The 15047-nt window shown below is 48.3% G+C and overlaps 1 protein-coding gene across 1 annotated transcript in view; it reads right to left on the bottom strand.

Annotated features, from left to right (window-relative positions):
• Window positions 1-15047, bottom strand: part of LOC140910962 (uncharacterized) — a 31725-nt gene that overhangs the window by 6801 nt on the left and 9877 nt on the right. The window contains exons 7-16 of the mRNA XM_073343201.1: window positions 14081-14161; window positions 11259-11303; window positions 10809-10880; window positions 10313-10348; window positions 10160-10195; window positions 8224-8265; window positions 6276-6329; window positions 5420-5458; window positions 5125-5163; window positions 1163-1201 (exon numbers count right to left, since the gene is read on the bottom strand). Of these exons, the coding sequence (XP_073199302.1) occupies window positions 1163-1201; window positions 5125-5163; window positions 5420-5458; window positions 6276-6329; window positions 8224-8265; window positions 10160-10195; window positions 10313-10348; window positions 10809-10880; window positions 11259-11303; window positions 14081-14161 (483 nt within the window). The remainder of the gene's footprint in view (window positions 1-1162; window positions 1202-5124; window positions 5164-5419; window positions 5459-6275; window positions 6330-8223; window positions 8266-10159; window positions 10196-10312; window positions 10349-10808; window positions 10881-11258; window positions 11304-14080; window positions 14162-15047) is intronic.

The following is a 15047-nucleotide window of genomic DNA, read 5'->3' as shown; positions in this document are numbered from 1 at the left end:
AAGTAAGGAACCATACACTCCTCCTCCCTATCACCTGCGTGAAAATGCTGTGTGAGAGGAGATCGTGTCCTTGGGGCAGCTGGGCCAGGAGACCACTCTTAGATACTATGGTAATAGGCAGCATTGGAAAGAAACCGACAGGTAGAGACAATCCAGTACTCAGCGTTAGGTGAAAACCTTAATGGAGATTAATGATAATTAATCATTTTTATTATGGTGGTGCCTAAAGGCCAACCAAAAATGCCGCCCCATTGTGCTAGGTGCTGTATAAACATGTGCCTTGCATTGTGCCCTGATGGATCCCTGTTGGGAGCAAATGCCAGAGCCCTATTGGGAACGCCCTACATCAGACCCAGGGCTGTAATCCCGGGAGGCTGAAAACCTAAGCATCCCATTGTTTGCAACTTCTGCAGTGGGAGGAAGGTGATCTCTGAGATACAGTAACCATTTCAGAGCAGTTAGGGCTTCACGGACCATGGCCAAGCCTTCGATTTACACCTGACTGTTCACTGGTTCAGCCCGGAGATGGAAGCACAGGTGTGATGCACTCTTGTCTGTCTGCCTTAGCTAGAAGGTAGATGTTCTGCACATATGTAAGCTGCCAGCTGACTCTCAAGGGTAGCCCCAAGTGATGCAACAATTGCTTAGCTGAGAGTTGACCAACGCACACCTGATGAGGGTGAGATCAACACCCCAGAGTAAAGGTTGGAATCTGTCAGCCACAGGGGCAATAAAACATTTCTAGCCTTTGCTATGCCTGAGAATCCAACAGATCCTAACCAGTGACCCCCATTCTGCTCAGCTGTAGGGCAGGGATCCACATTCATAGCTGCCTGTTAGTTTATACTAAATTTCACAAGGGATTTCTCTATAGAGCTGCAGCAGTGACCCACACAGCGCCCATCCTGGTTTATGTCACTAACCTGGATCCTACCGGAAAGCCAAACAATTTCATTTTACTACAGCAATGGGGTAAGATTTATGACTAGCTCAGCAGTGTCTTGTTCTACACGGGCTTTCTTAGGATTTTGTCTCTGAATCCCCTCACCTGGGGGAAGAGAGAGGGGGGGACTCAGAGACCCAGGGACAGAGAGACACAGTGAGAGAAACAGGGATGGAGAGACAGTGTATCAATATTATAATTTTCCACTTTTTTATTTACCTTGATCTCCACTCCTTTGCCGGGTGGACCTGGATCTCCCTTTAAAAACAAAACAAACAAACAACAGCTGGTTAACAAGAGCATTAGCCCAAAGAAATGCAGTGACAGGAGCACTGAATAGTGGCCAGAGCAGAGGTTTGGCAGTCAGGTTTCTGGGGTTCTAGTCCTGCCTCTGCCAGTGACTTGTTGTCTGACCATGGCAAGTCACTTTGAATATGTCCACACTTCGAGCTGGTGGTGTGATTCCTAGTGCAGAGAGACATATGGCTACACTCTGTTTTTAGCATGCTGGCACGGGTACGTCTTCTTGAGATGGAAATCACACTCCCAGCTTGAAGGGTCGACCTGCCTTTAGTTTCAATGCCCCGATCTGTAAAAGTGGGGCAATGACTTAACTACCTCACAGTGGGGATGAGAGGCTCCAGTTAATGTTTGTAAAGGTCTTTGAAATCCTCCAATGAACTTGGCAGCTAGTCCCCTTTCGCTGGGCCCCGCCTGAACCAGAGCCTCAGACACAAATACCCTTCAACTTGAAGGAAGCTTGGATTCATGTCAGAACATTGGGCCGATCTGCAGGTGTTCAGTCCACTGGAGCATACACCTCAGACAGCGAAACCCTTGGATGATCAGCCAGTTCCACACTGCGCTTTGCCTAATTCAGTCTGTGATCCAGTGCGTGAGTGATGTTGGGATAACTGGGCCTACAAAATTACCCAAACGGTGAGCTCCACTGTAAGTAGGTCCATCAGATGTCACAATAATGTATAACTACAAATGTTGATGGGAAAAGGGATGAAAGGGAGACAGAACGAATTTGTCCAAACAAAAAGGCCTGATATAACTCAAAGGCTGTGGTAAGAGCATGTCTGGTACACCAGTAAATGTGGGACCAGAAATTAATGAACCAATAAAGAGGGGGTGGGCTATTCCACCCATCACTCCCTTTTTGGGTCCTTAAAAGAAGAGACTCGGGGTGGGCGGGGAATTGGCCACTGGTGCTAGCTTCACCATCATGACCCCCACCCCCACCATCTCCTGGGACCCTGGAACTTCTTCATCCTAATCCTGAGAGATGTCCTGACCAGGCCAAGCCAGAGAGAGGGACCCAGATGACATCGCCACCTTTGCTGGCTACAGCTGGATCCCAGCCGCCACCTGGGATGAAACAGGATCAGACTTTAACAGCAGCAGCAGCTCCAGCCTCTCTCAACTGACTCCCTCCCTTTTCCCCAAAAGGACCATTATCATCAGCTCTGATGCCACCTGAGAGACTGTAGGAAAAGGGAGTTTTTCCTTCTAAAAACTCTCTCCTCCTAAAGGCAATGGGAACAAGGGAGGTTGTTAAAATGAAAGCTTCAGTCAATACTTCACTTTGCAAATGCTTTACCAGTTTTTCCTTCTTTTCTTAATCTTTCACAAAGGTGAACAGGATTGTTAACGGCGTGTTTGCCATCGTCCAAAGCAGGCTAAGGTCTCTGTACACCAAATGCCGAACCTTAGTGCTGTTTAAGGTTGGACAGTGACTGAGCAATGTAAATACTTTTAGGTCCAGCCATTCCACCCAAATGAACACAACAGCACAAGAAATTTGTACTGGTACATAAGCAAGTCAAACTATCATTATTTCCCGTTTTATTAGCGTGAGCATGATTACCGTGATATATAACAAAAGGCTGATACCTGCTGTATTGATGCTCTGCAGACTTTTCTTGCTGTTGTGTATAAATCTAGAACAACACCTGAGTGATTCGCTGTAGCTAGAAAGGCACTCGGTTCTCTTTTTAATTCCGTCACTAATTCATTGTCTGACCACACTCAGGTCATAGACCAACGGTTTCAAACCTGGCCACATTTTCCCAGGAGCCAAGCACCCACAAGGCCCCCACTGAAGACTTTTTTCAGATCAGAGCCACACCTCCATCGCTCTGGGCCTCAGTTTCTCCCAGGTGTGAAATTGGTGTTCCAATGACATCGGTGGCAGTTTGGCACATGGAGCAAGTGCAGGACATGTGACAAATTCAGAGCAGAGGATTTTACGAGCGACAGGTAGATGAGGCCCACATCCAACCCACTCACGCTATGTCAACACTACAAGCGAGGGGTGTGATTTCCTTGCTCGTGCACACGTATTTGCACTAGTGCTCATCGAGTTAGCGCAAGTGTAAACAGCAGTGTCGCCGCCATAGCACGGGTAATGGCAGAGGAGGCCTGGTTGCCTCCACCAGTTTCAGGCTGGGAAATCACATCCCAACTCATAGTGTAGACATAGCCTGATAGTATCGATGCTCCTCCCCAGAGAATGAAAGTGTGTCGTGTCCCCTGCGCAGATGTGAAAGAACCAAGGGATGCAGGACATAACCTATTCAATGCTAGGACCTTTGCCAAGGCAATGTTAGTGCTGCCCAGTTAGATTTGCAGGAGTCAGATATTTTGAAAGTCAGAGCTCCAACAGCAACATTATGGTAGCTCAGGATCATCCCAAACACCCATTGACTAAGCCTCCCAAGACCAATGGGAAGTGGAGATGGTAACTATCATCCTTCACATTTCACCCTTGGGGTAAACTGAGTCTCGCTAAGGGTCAGAGCCAGGATTAGAACCCAAATCTCTTCACTCCAAGTCTCATCCTGGGACCATGCCGCCTCCCCTTTAATATATTAAGCTGAAGTTTTAATTAGAAAAAACAATCCTAGGAAATATGGCGTGTGTGCAGGACAGATGAGTCAACATTGCAACAGGAGCCTTGAACTTGCAGCCACTGAATTGGCAGCAGGGCAGCACAGTGTCTGGACACGGGGCTGAGAGCCCACATGGGCTTTTGGTCAACATTCTCTCCAAGGGGGAAAGGGGCTTGAAGTGAGGGGTTGAATTCCATGTCTGATGGGCTTCATTACACTGAAATCTGGTTTCTGCCTCTACAGATTCCGGTGGAATGAAGGGCACCAGCAACCCATGGACTGGGGTGGCCTCCACCACTTAACACATTTCCACAGGAGAGAAAATAATCCAAGAGGCTCCAGAGACCACCCAGATGGTTACACCACTCCAAGAAAGTATTGGCTTGAGAGTCATGGGACCTGGGTAATGATGTGACTTGGGCAATTCCCTTCACCAGTCGGCCCCCCCGTATTCCCACCCCGAGGCTCAGCATATTTACCTTCTGAATGTTTGCAAAGAGCTATATCAGTGCAGAGAATTAAGACCAGCCATTAGCAGAGGTGGGGAAAGAATTGAGGAGCACTTGGACCCTGGCCTTTTGCTTAACCCACTAGGCCATGACGGGTTTGCCCTGGCGTACACCTACTCCATTCCTCCTGCTCTTTAAAGAGCTTCCAGTGTGATCCTCTTGACAGAAAATGGCTGCTAAACTCACGTGTGTTCCAGATCCATCCCCTTACACACACACACACACACGTCAGCAATTAGACTCTGTCTCCAATCGTCTTGACTCTACAATTTCCAAGCACTGCCTAGAGCATGGCACCTAGAGTTCTTTCCCCTTTAGGGTCTCAACTGCGGCAATATGTAGCATCAATAAAGTACCTGACGGTGTGGTGTGCTCTGAAGCTTTTTAGCTGCAGTTTCTCTTTGGGAAGACCTGCATGACTCACTCCTAGTCCAGCGACGTGGCAGCAAGGTGAACATCCCGAACTCATGGCAATACACACCTCACAGCACAGTGCCGGTGTGTATGCTCTGTCCATGGGTGGGCGTGAATCTATTTTTGTGCCAATCAGTGGCACATTTCTATGTACAAATAATTCATTTTTCCATTTTGAGCAAACAATTCTCCCGCAGAGAGGGGCACGGTTCCCTTGATGATGATGATCTGTATTACAGAAGTGTCATGGGCAAGCCCCCCCAGAGCCTCCCACTGTGTTAGCACAGTACAAACAAACACAAAACACAGTCCCTCCCCCCAAGAATTCACAATCTAGAATTATGACATTAGAAGATGTTACCTTTTCCCCTTTTGTCCCCTTTTCTGACATGTTATCCAGCTTGGCAAGGGGGAGAAAAAGGCACGAAATCAGTACTGAATGTTTCAGGAAGGGATGCACCAGAATGTAACAGCCATGGTTAAGAAGTAGAACCTGAAACTTACTAGATTAGTTGACGTGCTTCAACAAGGATAAATATGGTACAGAATGTGATAGTCTCTATTTATTTATTAGTATTCTAAAACCATGGTTTATAAAAAGATCATTTAAGTAATGTTGATTATATGTAGAAAACAAGGCTAGGAAAGTAACATACCAGAGTCCCGCCTGCAGGCCCTGGGAGACCATCCGGTCCCTTAAAATACAAAATAAAGGTAGGTTTGACCTCATGGTTCCCATGTTCCAAAGGGACATTATCTCCACAACTAAAATATGACAGTAAGGAGTAATTTCTGAATGCTGCCACTGCCCCTATCCCTGAGGACCAAAGCGTAGGCCCCCCCACCCACATTGCTGGTCCCAAGCTGGTTATAATTCAGGCTCTGAAAGAGTTCCCACTAAATGGCCTGGTGCTGACAGAATCTAGGCACAGTGGGCTGCCCCTTCCCAGCTGATCACAGCTGTCCAGCAGAAATGGGGTGTGTATATGAAGAGTTTTGCGCAGCTTGGAGTCAGCCGGACACCGAGGAAATGGCTCTCTAGGGTTAGCCAAAATTGGGTTAGATCCAGTTCTATTAAATTTCCAGCGGAGTGGCCCAGTATTTATATTTGGGGGTCATCAGGTTGGATGATGATGATTCTTTCTGAATTGTATTGTGGTAGCAGATGAATGTGTATGTTAAATGCTAAAAGCAGCAGAACCCATGGTCAGGTGGCAAAGTAAAGATCCACCATAAAAGTCCATGCCTCTGCAAAGGCCTAGGCAGTCGGTAACTTTACGCATGCAAATAGCTCCTTTGGTCTCTATCTGACTCCTCATCTGCATGAAGTTATGCCAGTGCAGAAATCTTAGCATGATCCAGGCCCGGGTCTGGCCAGGACTTTAGCGGCTTAGCTCAAAAGCTCTGTTTAAACCCTAAGCTTTTGGGGCAAAGCACATGAGAGATCTGACCCAATTGTCCGTCCACCTGCACGCCCAACAAAAACACTCACCCCCAGACTCCCACACTTACCCTGGGACCTGGAGGGCCTCTCTCTCCTTTCAGGCCTGTATCCCCTGGATCTCCCTGTAACCCAGCAGGAATGGGTTAGCGCTCTCTCTTTGGCACTGCAACATGACTGATAAAGCAATGCAGGTATCTGGGGAGAGCTTTGGTTTAATGCTTTGCCATTAGCCGTGGGAATGGAACAAACTCTCAGGACTATTGCTTAAGACGCTTGTTCTCCCGGGGTCCCTCCAGAACCACCCCTTCCTTGCCCGCAAGGAAACAACCACTACCGCAAATGCACAGCAAATGTTAGCACGCAACTGATGCTGTGGCAGGTCCACCCCCTTGATGGGCAAGTTGCCTCTCCCCGTCCCCTGCTGCACAGAGGGTGAAGATGCCAGAAAATGAAGACGATTCACAATTTTTGCTAAACCCTGTGATTTCAAGTCATATTTTATCTCCACTCAGTTGGGAGACGTTCCTTGGCAAAATGGCTGCTCTGGTTAACACCTGAACCAAACTCTCCTCCCGCATAGGTCAGATCGGATGCTGCATGTGGTGATGTGGGTGGTGCATGAAAGAGTCTGGATTCTTTGCTGTTTGTTTCTCTGAGCGGAGGAATGGTACCGAAAAATGGCATGAAGCAAAGAATGCATGGTGTTCCACGTCTCTCGGCCACTACATTGGCATCTTCTGAAGGGTGCTTCTCCCTGAACTCTGCGCTCCCCTGCTCTTAGGTACTGTATTCAATTTCCATTTTTTTTTAACCCAAACACCCCATATGGGTGGAATCCCTCTCTGCTGATCTTTATTATAGGCCTTCCATGCATCTTGCAGCCATCCTACTGTGATCAATTGTCTGACTGCACTGCACTAATCCTTGAAAGGTGCTACTCAGAACACACCTGGATATGGCTCTCTTACCCTAGACAAAGATGCAAAGCAGTGAATTGTTTGCCAGAGCTGGCATAAAACAAACAAGTCATTTTTGTCCCCCTTTAATGAGAAGCCAGTTGCCTTAGCCCCAATTCAGCAAAGTGCTCAAGCATGTGCTTAACTTTAAGCATGTAAATGATCCTATCCCCATTTGGCAAAGCACTTAGGACAATGGGAGTTAGGCACCTAAATACCCTTAAAAATCTGGCCCTTAAGCACATGCTTAATTCCAAGTACCTGCCTGAGTCCCATTGACTTCAATGAATGTTTTGCTGAATCGGGGCTTGAGTGTTTATTCCTGTCTGCCCTGCAGAACCCACACAGCTCTGGAAAGAGGGTTGGAGTCCATTCTGCCTCTTGCATCCTCAACAACATGATCAACTACGTTCCATTTGCAGCACCTTTGTTACTGGCAAAGTGAACAGGAGAACTCAGTTTGCTTTTCCAAGTTCAGCATTTCAGATCCCAAGTTGAATTTTGTGGATTTTGACTTGCAAAAGTCAACCTGAGTGGAGAAGACTTGATCTGGAAGTCAGGAAGTCACAGAATAAGTCAAGACTGCACAGCACCTGTGATTGCTCAGGTCCCAGAGGAGCGAAGGTGCAGCAGTGCGGGCTAGTCCTGCGAATAATTACCCAGGCTTCCAGGTGGGCTTGTACGGCTCGCACTGACGTGCATGCTGAGGAAGCTTCCCTCCTCCAGTAGCTGAGCTAGCTACATTACAGCTACCTTGGGTATGTTTACTCGAGCTGGGTGTGATTGCAGGGTAGCTATGCCCTTTGTTACACAGCAGCGTAGGGTTATGTGCCCCTCACATCTGGAAAAGTTTGAGGTCAATTCTATCATCTCTATTTCATAGAATTTCTTAATTTTTAACTTAATCCTTTGCAACTGTTTACAGCTTATTTAAAACTTTTTAAAATTTTTTATTGTTGTTGGAGGGTAAAACACTCCCATGCAAAACAACTACACAACCAGTCTTAGGGGACAGTCATCTCAACGCGCCATTGCTTCTCCGGCAAGGGAGACACTTTACCTTATTGCCTTTGTTGGTGATGCTGTTATCCAGAGATGATACCTACACCAGATGGAGGAAAGACAGGTCACAAAGTGTTGTTGGTCCCAATTAGGAACAAATCTCCAATGAGCAACATCATCTCTGCCTACCTTCCTTGTGGTTCTGATACACCCCCTTGGCACACGGATCAATTAACTCACTTTCTTTCCTCCTCTAAAAATTAGCCCTTAATCTGAGCTGCAATATTTGGATCCAAACCTTCTGGGTCTTTGGATCGGGGGCTAGAGAGCATCTTCATACAATGAGCTGTAGAGATATGAGCCAGCTGTGAAGTTTGGGTCTGCAGCTGCACTTCCACAAAGCTTGAAGTGTTTAGTCTGACCCATTACAGAGATTGGGGCCTACAGCAAATCCAATATCCAAACTTCCCCAGAGCTCAGGGATGTTCTGATTTAGGATTTTGTTTGGGCCCCTCTTTGCTGTTGACTCAACTTTTGCCCTTGTTTAGATATAGTTTAGTTGTTTGCACTGAATAAATAGTCACATGACTGAACCGTTTAGAACGAGCTCCTTCCCCTCTGAATCGGAAGACGATATACTTGGATCACTGGGTGCGGTGGTCATTGTGCTAGCAAAGGCAGACCAGGGCGAGAGAGCCACAGGAGTCGAGCCTCTTGCCCTTCCAACAGGAGCTGGGAATTGCGAACCTACTAGGCAGCGTAGACCGTACTGTGCTCCCCACCCCCATCCCCAGTGGCATTACAATTTCGGAGGACAGTACTTCACTAAGGCCTGGTCTACACTCGGGGGGGGGGGAATCGATCTAAGTTACACAACTTCAGCAACGTGAATAACTTAGATTTATTCACCGCGGTGTCTTCACTGCAGTGAGTCAATGGCTGACGCTCCCCCGTCGACTCCACCGGCGCTTCTCACTCCAGTGGAGTACCGGAGTCAACGGGAGAGCACTTGGGGGTCGATTTATCGCGTCTAGACTAGATGCAAGAAATCGACTCCCGTTGGATCGATCGCTGCCTGCCCCGGTATGTCTATACTCCTCCTAAGGGTATGTCTATACTACCCGCCAGATCGGCGGGCAGCGATCGATCCAGCAGGGATCGATTTATCGCGTCTAGTCTAGATGCGATAAATTGACACCCCCCCCCCCCCGAGCGCTCTCCCGTCAACTCCGGTACTCCACCAGGGCAAGAGGCGCAGGGGGAGTCTACGGGGGAGCATCAGCTGTCAACTCACCACAGTGAAGACACCGCGGTGAGTAGGTCTAAGTATGTCGACTTCAACTACGTTATTCACGTAGCTGAAGTTGTGTAACTTAGCTCGATCCTTCCCTCCTCCGCCCCCAGTGTAGACCAGGCCTAAGAGGTGCATGAGCAGTAAGCGAATGGGAGAACGGCAAGGATGATAAGGCTGGGGCAACCAAAGGCCTTGTCAGATAGCCAAGAGCCTCCATGGCATATCCCCACAGGTACTGATTTAGTTAAAGCACCTGATTAACTTTAAGTACATGCTTAAACCATTGAAGTCAAGCATGTGTTTAAATCTCATTGACTTCAGTGGAACTAAAGCATGTACTTAAAGTTAGCCATGTGCTTTCTGGAATAGGTATGGCATTAAGCATGTACTCATATGTTTTCTTGAATCAGGTCCGGAAGGACTGTTGTTATACGCACACATGTGCTGAATGAATTGCTGTGATGTATTCACTGCAACAGCGGGACGGTGGTCTCCACTATGGCGACTGGCCTCTCATGGCAGGCATTAGGTACAGGCCACTACCCATTAGTAACCTCAGTGCTGTTGCAGACTCACAGCACAGCTGCCTGCCAAGGAATAGGAGCCCCCCCCCACCCGTTGCCAGGACAGCGTACCCCCTCCGCCCCAGTTCCCCTTCCCTCCCACCAATGAGCACCTCCGGAAAAGGAGTATTACTCACAATGCTTCCAGGTGACCCGGGCGGCCCAGGGTTCCCCTGCAGAGACACAACACCCCCCATCCCCCAAAAAGGCAAGTGGTGAAAGTCAGCATGTCAGACCCAGAGCTGGACCCTCTCTCATGCAAGGTTAAAAAGGAGAACGCGCAAACCTACAGCTTCACCCTTGTCTCCCTTCTCTCCGGCGACTCCCTGGGAGGAGGAGAGAGAGGCAACGTGAGAACTGGCCTTGGGTGGGACAAAGTCAAAGCAGCTTTCCCCCCCCGCCTCAGGCCAGCTCAATGCAAACTAAGCCTCAGCATCGAACAGGCTGAAAACGCAAGTGACTCTTCCTCAGAGGTGGGCAGAGGAGACTTCACACACTCGAGCGGTGTGCACACCAGGGGTGCCCATGGCAGAATCCTGCCTTATGTCTTGTGTGTCCACCCAGTCAGACCAGTTATTCAAACTGGTTCTATCCCTTCCTGCTGGGGAGCAGCCCTTCAACGCCGAGCCTGCCATGCTACACCACACAGAGGGAGGGAGCTTGCAGCCTTTGAGGGAGCTTGCAGCCTTTGAGCAAGCAGCAGAATTACGGGCCTCTCTTTTGCCAGCTACAGTATTGTCTCCCAAGCTCCCGCTCCTTCCACCACACCTTCGATGACTGACTTACATCCTGTCCTGGTTTTCCCATCTCGCCTTTGATCCCCTGTTCTCCACGATGTCCCGGAAGCCCGAAAGGTCCCTGCAAAATGATTCAAAGAAACAATCATGAGTGAAACAAGAGATTGATCTTCGCACACACAGCCCAATGGGCATTCCAGAACCTGACCAGCAGCACAGGAAGTGCAGAAGACTTCACCCTAGGCACCCGCCTGAACTCTCTGTGGTTTTCATTTGGGAGGGGACTCTTTGTGCATGTGAATTCCAATGCTGCTGACATGTGCTGGATTGAAAGCCCTAGGAGAAAGCCCTGGGCTGGGAACCACCAAACTCACTGCACAGATCTCTTTTTCCCTCACTAATTCCCTTCTATAACTGCTTGGACATGGAAACATAGTGCCTGAAGGATGCCACTGAAGCACTGAAAGATCCCATTCTGCACCCTGGAATGAATCATTACCCAGATTCCTCTCTCTCCTGGCTCTCCTGGGGCGCCTGCTTCTCCCTAAAGGAAAGAAGGACAATTTTTTTTAAAGCCTGCTTAGCAGCCTCAGGTAAATGGGTGTGTCAGGCTTCCCCAGCACTTGGGACATTCATTGTGCAGCACTTATGCCTGCAGAAGCTAGTTCAAATGGAGAGAGAGTCAAGCCCACTTGTGTGGCCAGTGGCTTTGAATGAGGCCAGTCTCTTTCCCCAACAGCCACCAGACGAGCATGCAATGATAAAGATGGGGTGGGTTGTCAGAGGTGCAGTAAATGGGGGTGACTTTTCAGAGGGTGCCTGGAGCTGGAGTAAATAGGGTCAGATGTTGCAGGGAGATGTCAGAGTTGCAATAATGCTAGTAGAGGTGGGGGGAGGTTGACAATTCTCCACCAGTCCCCAATGGGATTTTGGGAAAGTCTCCTGCTTTCCACCTCCACAGCCTTAACAAGCGGGTGACCGCCCCCGGGGTCAGTCCCACCCCCCAGAACTTGAAGAACCTTCCCAGAAGGAAAAAGGTTCTGAAGTCCCGTTTGACAGGTCGGTTGCAGTCTCTAACTCTGGCAGGTGAAATCAAACCCAGAAGGAAAACCTACCCAGAGTTGGAGACAGTTTGGGGGACATTTCAATAACTTGGGTTGGTTGAGCCAGGCTGAACCAAATGCAAACCTGACCTCCACACCTCTCATCTGAATCGAAGCCCCCAAAATGGGAAAAGAAGAGGGTCCTTTCGGACGACGTGGGAGTCACATCGGAACAGCTTCACATTCATATTTATCAGGAGGTTCCGCATTCTAGTACAGACTACAGCAGAGAGAGCTCAATCATCTCCATGGCTATGGGAAAGCACAGAATTCCCATTATGCTACCTTGGTCCCCAGGTTCCCTTTCTGCCCTGGTTGTTCCTAGAACATAACACGAAGTGTCAGGTTAAAGTTCAGTTCGTGACCAGTTTTGTTATTCTGAATTGCCCAATTGAATTAAAGTGCCTGGCTTGGCTCTGATCTTACTGTTGCCAGTGTAAACCAGGAGTAACTCCTCTGAAGTCAGTGACATTACTCTAGTGTAACCGGAAATGAGGATCAGGGCTCTTCCCTTTAATCCTTTTCTTCATGGATCAGTACATACAAGGGACACTTGGGCTCTACTCTGCCACAGGACATTGTGATAGTAACTCCAATGATGGAAAGACTCTCGGATGTGCAAACTCGTTGAACTAAAGGAGCACGGCCATTGGCTGTCATTAGTAAAGAGTCTTATCCGAGGCCTGTAATGAAACTCTCTTGGGTGGCTGCCTGTGTTCCCTCTAAGCTGCGCGGTTGGGCAGGGTGTCAGGGTGTCCCCTGTACCCCATCTCCACAGAGCAGGGAAGAGGGGCCAGCCTGGCTCAGAACTCGAGAGCAGGAGAGAGCTGCTGCAGTCTGAGATCTGAACCAGCCTTCCGGGTGACTGAGTGCCTTTCTTAAAGTGGTCTCTTAAATGGTCTCTGAGACTTCCCCAGCAGCCAGCTCACACAATCTCTGTCTCTCTCTCTCACACACACACACATTCACTCTCTCTCTCTCCCGCTCCCCACTGCCCATGTACCCCATCTCCGCAGAGCGGGGGAGGGGAGACAGGGCTCAGGAGAGCTTTCAGTGAGTGCCTTAAAGGGACAGTGCACAGCGTCTCTCAGAAACTTCCCCAGCAGCCAGCACACATGCTGTCTCCGTGTCACACACACACACAGAGTCTGTGTGTCACACACACAGTCTCTGTCTCTCTCTCTCTCTCTCACACACACACACAGTCTCTGTATCTTTCACACTCACCTCCCAACACATTATTGTATTATTGTTGTTGTTACTTCTTGGTACTTCCTGCAATGCACATATATTCTCTGTAATTTTATTCTTTCAAAGTGCTGTTATTTTAGTCTTTTGACAGGTCTGTGCATTTAATAATTTTTATTTCTCTTACACTTAAGCTTAATTCTTTGAGTCGTGAGTTCTAAAATGCCTAACCTGTCCTGGCTGGGTAATTATCCCTATGGTGACTTTTTAAAAATATATATTATATCTAGGTTTTTTTGTTTCTACTGGTGGCGCACATCCACATCCTCGATGCACATTACAAAATTTATTCCGCACATGGATGGAAAAAATTAGAGGGAACGTTGGCCTGGCTGCCTGTCCCAGTTCTAACGGAGCAATCTCACGTCTTGCAAAATATACTAGCATGCCCTAAAATGTCCTTGAGAGCTGGTGCATTATCATCACACCAAGATGTCATGGTGCAGTGTAAAGTTGTCACGAGTTGATGATATGTCGTCATGATGTGATGATGCGATGTCAAGATGTTGCAACACAAAGGCCATGGTGCAACACATTTGTCCCACTTTAGCTGAAGTTAAAGAGCCAGTGCACTCTGACTGGCAGAGCTCTGCCCAGATATGTACCCTAGAATGCCCAGGACACAGCCACATTGCTGAAGGGTGCATCTTCTCACCAGCTGGGACAGAGCAGAGCTGTATTTTGCTTGAGTTGCTTATTAGTCCAGGATTGTACCTGAATTTCACGTAGTGTAACGGGTCACAGACTGAGACATTTCACCTAATTATTAAAGGTTCCCGTTTCCCATGCCCAAAACAAAACTGACACCCACCAGTTCCTTCCACATAAACCACTCCACCCTTGTCAGATGGTGGCAAGGAGCCATTTTTAATTTGGAAGCTTCCTTTTCCTTTTGTGTTTAAGAAAATGGTGCAGTTCAGCAAGTTGTACCGACATGACCGGTCTTACTGGGCCATTAGTTTCTACTTACATCTTTACCTCTTAGTCCGGTCTCTCCTGGTTTCCCAGGTATTCCTGGTTCACCTTTCTCTCCCCTTGGACCCATTTCCCCCTGGAAATAAACAGCGAACACAACTGTTGTTTTCTTCTACTGCATTTTGTACCGCTGGTGGTCTAGGCTGCTGTGTGATGTGGGTGTCTCTTTCTCTCTGCATGGCAGCTGTGTTTAGGGATGCAAAACAGCTCACACTGTTTGGCATCTAAACATCTCATCTGCGTAGGGTTTGTAACAGAGGCATTCTATATTCATTCGTATCATTGCCCCCCATGTCCCCTTTGTAGGCCATGCTGGAGGCCTATGCAAGAGTAACAGTATGAACCAAAGGCTGTGATCCGGAGTAGGCCGGGCTTCAGCACAACAGCAATGCACCAGGTGTCAGCTAACGACGTTAGCACGTTCCTGTCTGGAAAGGATGGTACAAAACCACACAGATCTCTCAAGTAACTATGTAAACACACTCTTAAGGGATAGTACAAGAACACATCGACCCCTCATAAGATAAGGAGGGAATGACAGGATAATGGATGAGGATATTTTGTTCTAACTAGCAGGTACAAGGATAAAGGTGCTAGCTAACAACATCTGGAGAGTAATACGTACCTTGTTTGTATCACTGTATAAAAAGAGAAGTCAGAAAAGGAGCATCTTTGTGCTAGCCGAGGTGATAGGACCCTGGTGTCCTGATTGAGCTGGTCCCATTGTCACGGGCATACATGTTTGAATGTACCTGTAACCACGGAGCCGGGGTGCTGGTACCATGCTGGCCCAGCACCTTCACCGCCGAACCGAGCCTGTGGCCGTTCTTTATGAGTAACATCGAGTAACGCTGCTGAATCAGCACGCTGCATTCCCAGCCAGTGCAGCTAACATCGGAGCTCCAAGACTGAGCGGCCATAACAACTCTCCACAGCACTAACAACATCCTTCCTCACCCAAA

The sequence above is a fragment of the Lepidochelys kempii genome, chromosome 1, assembly GCF_965140265.1.
Source record: "Lepidochelys kempii isolate rLepKem1 chromosome 1, rLepKem1.hap2, whole genome shotgun sequence".
In the NCBI taxonomy this organism is placed as follows: Eukaryota; Metazoa; Chordata; order Testudines; family Cheloniidae; genus Lepidochelys; species Lepidochelys kempii.
The sequence above is the reverse complement of the archived record's forward strand: the minus strand, read 5'-3'. Positions and strand labels throughout refer to the sequence as shown.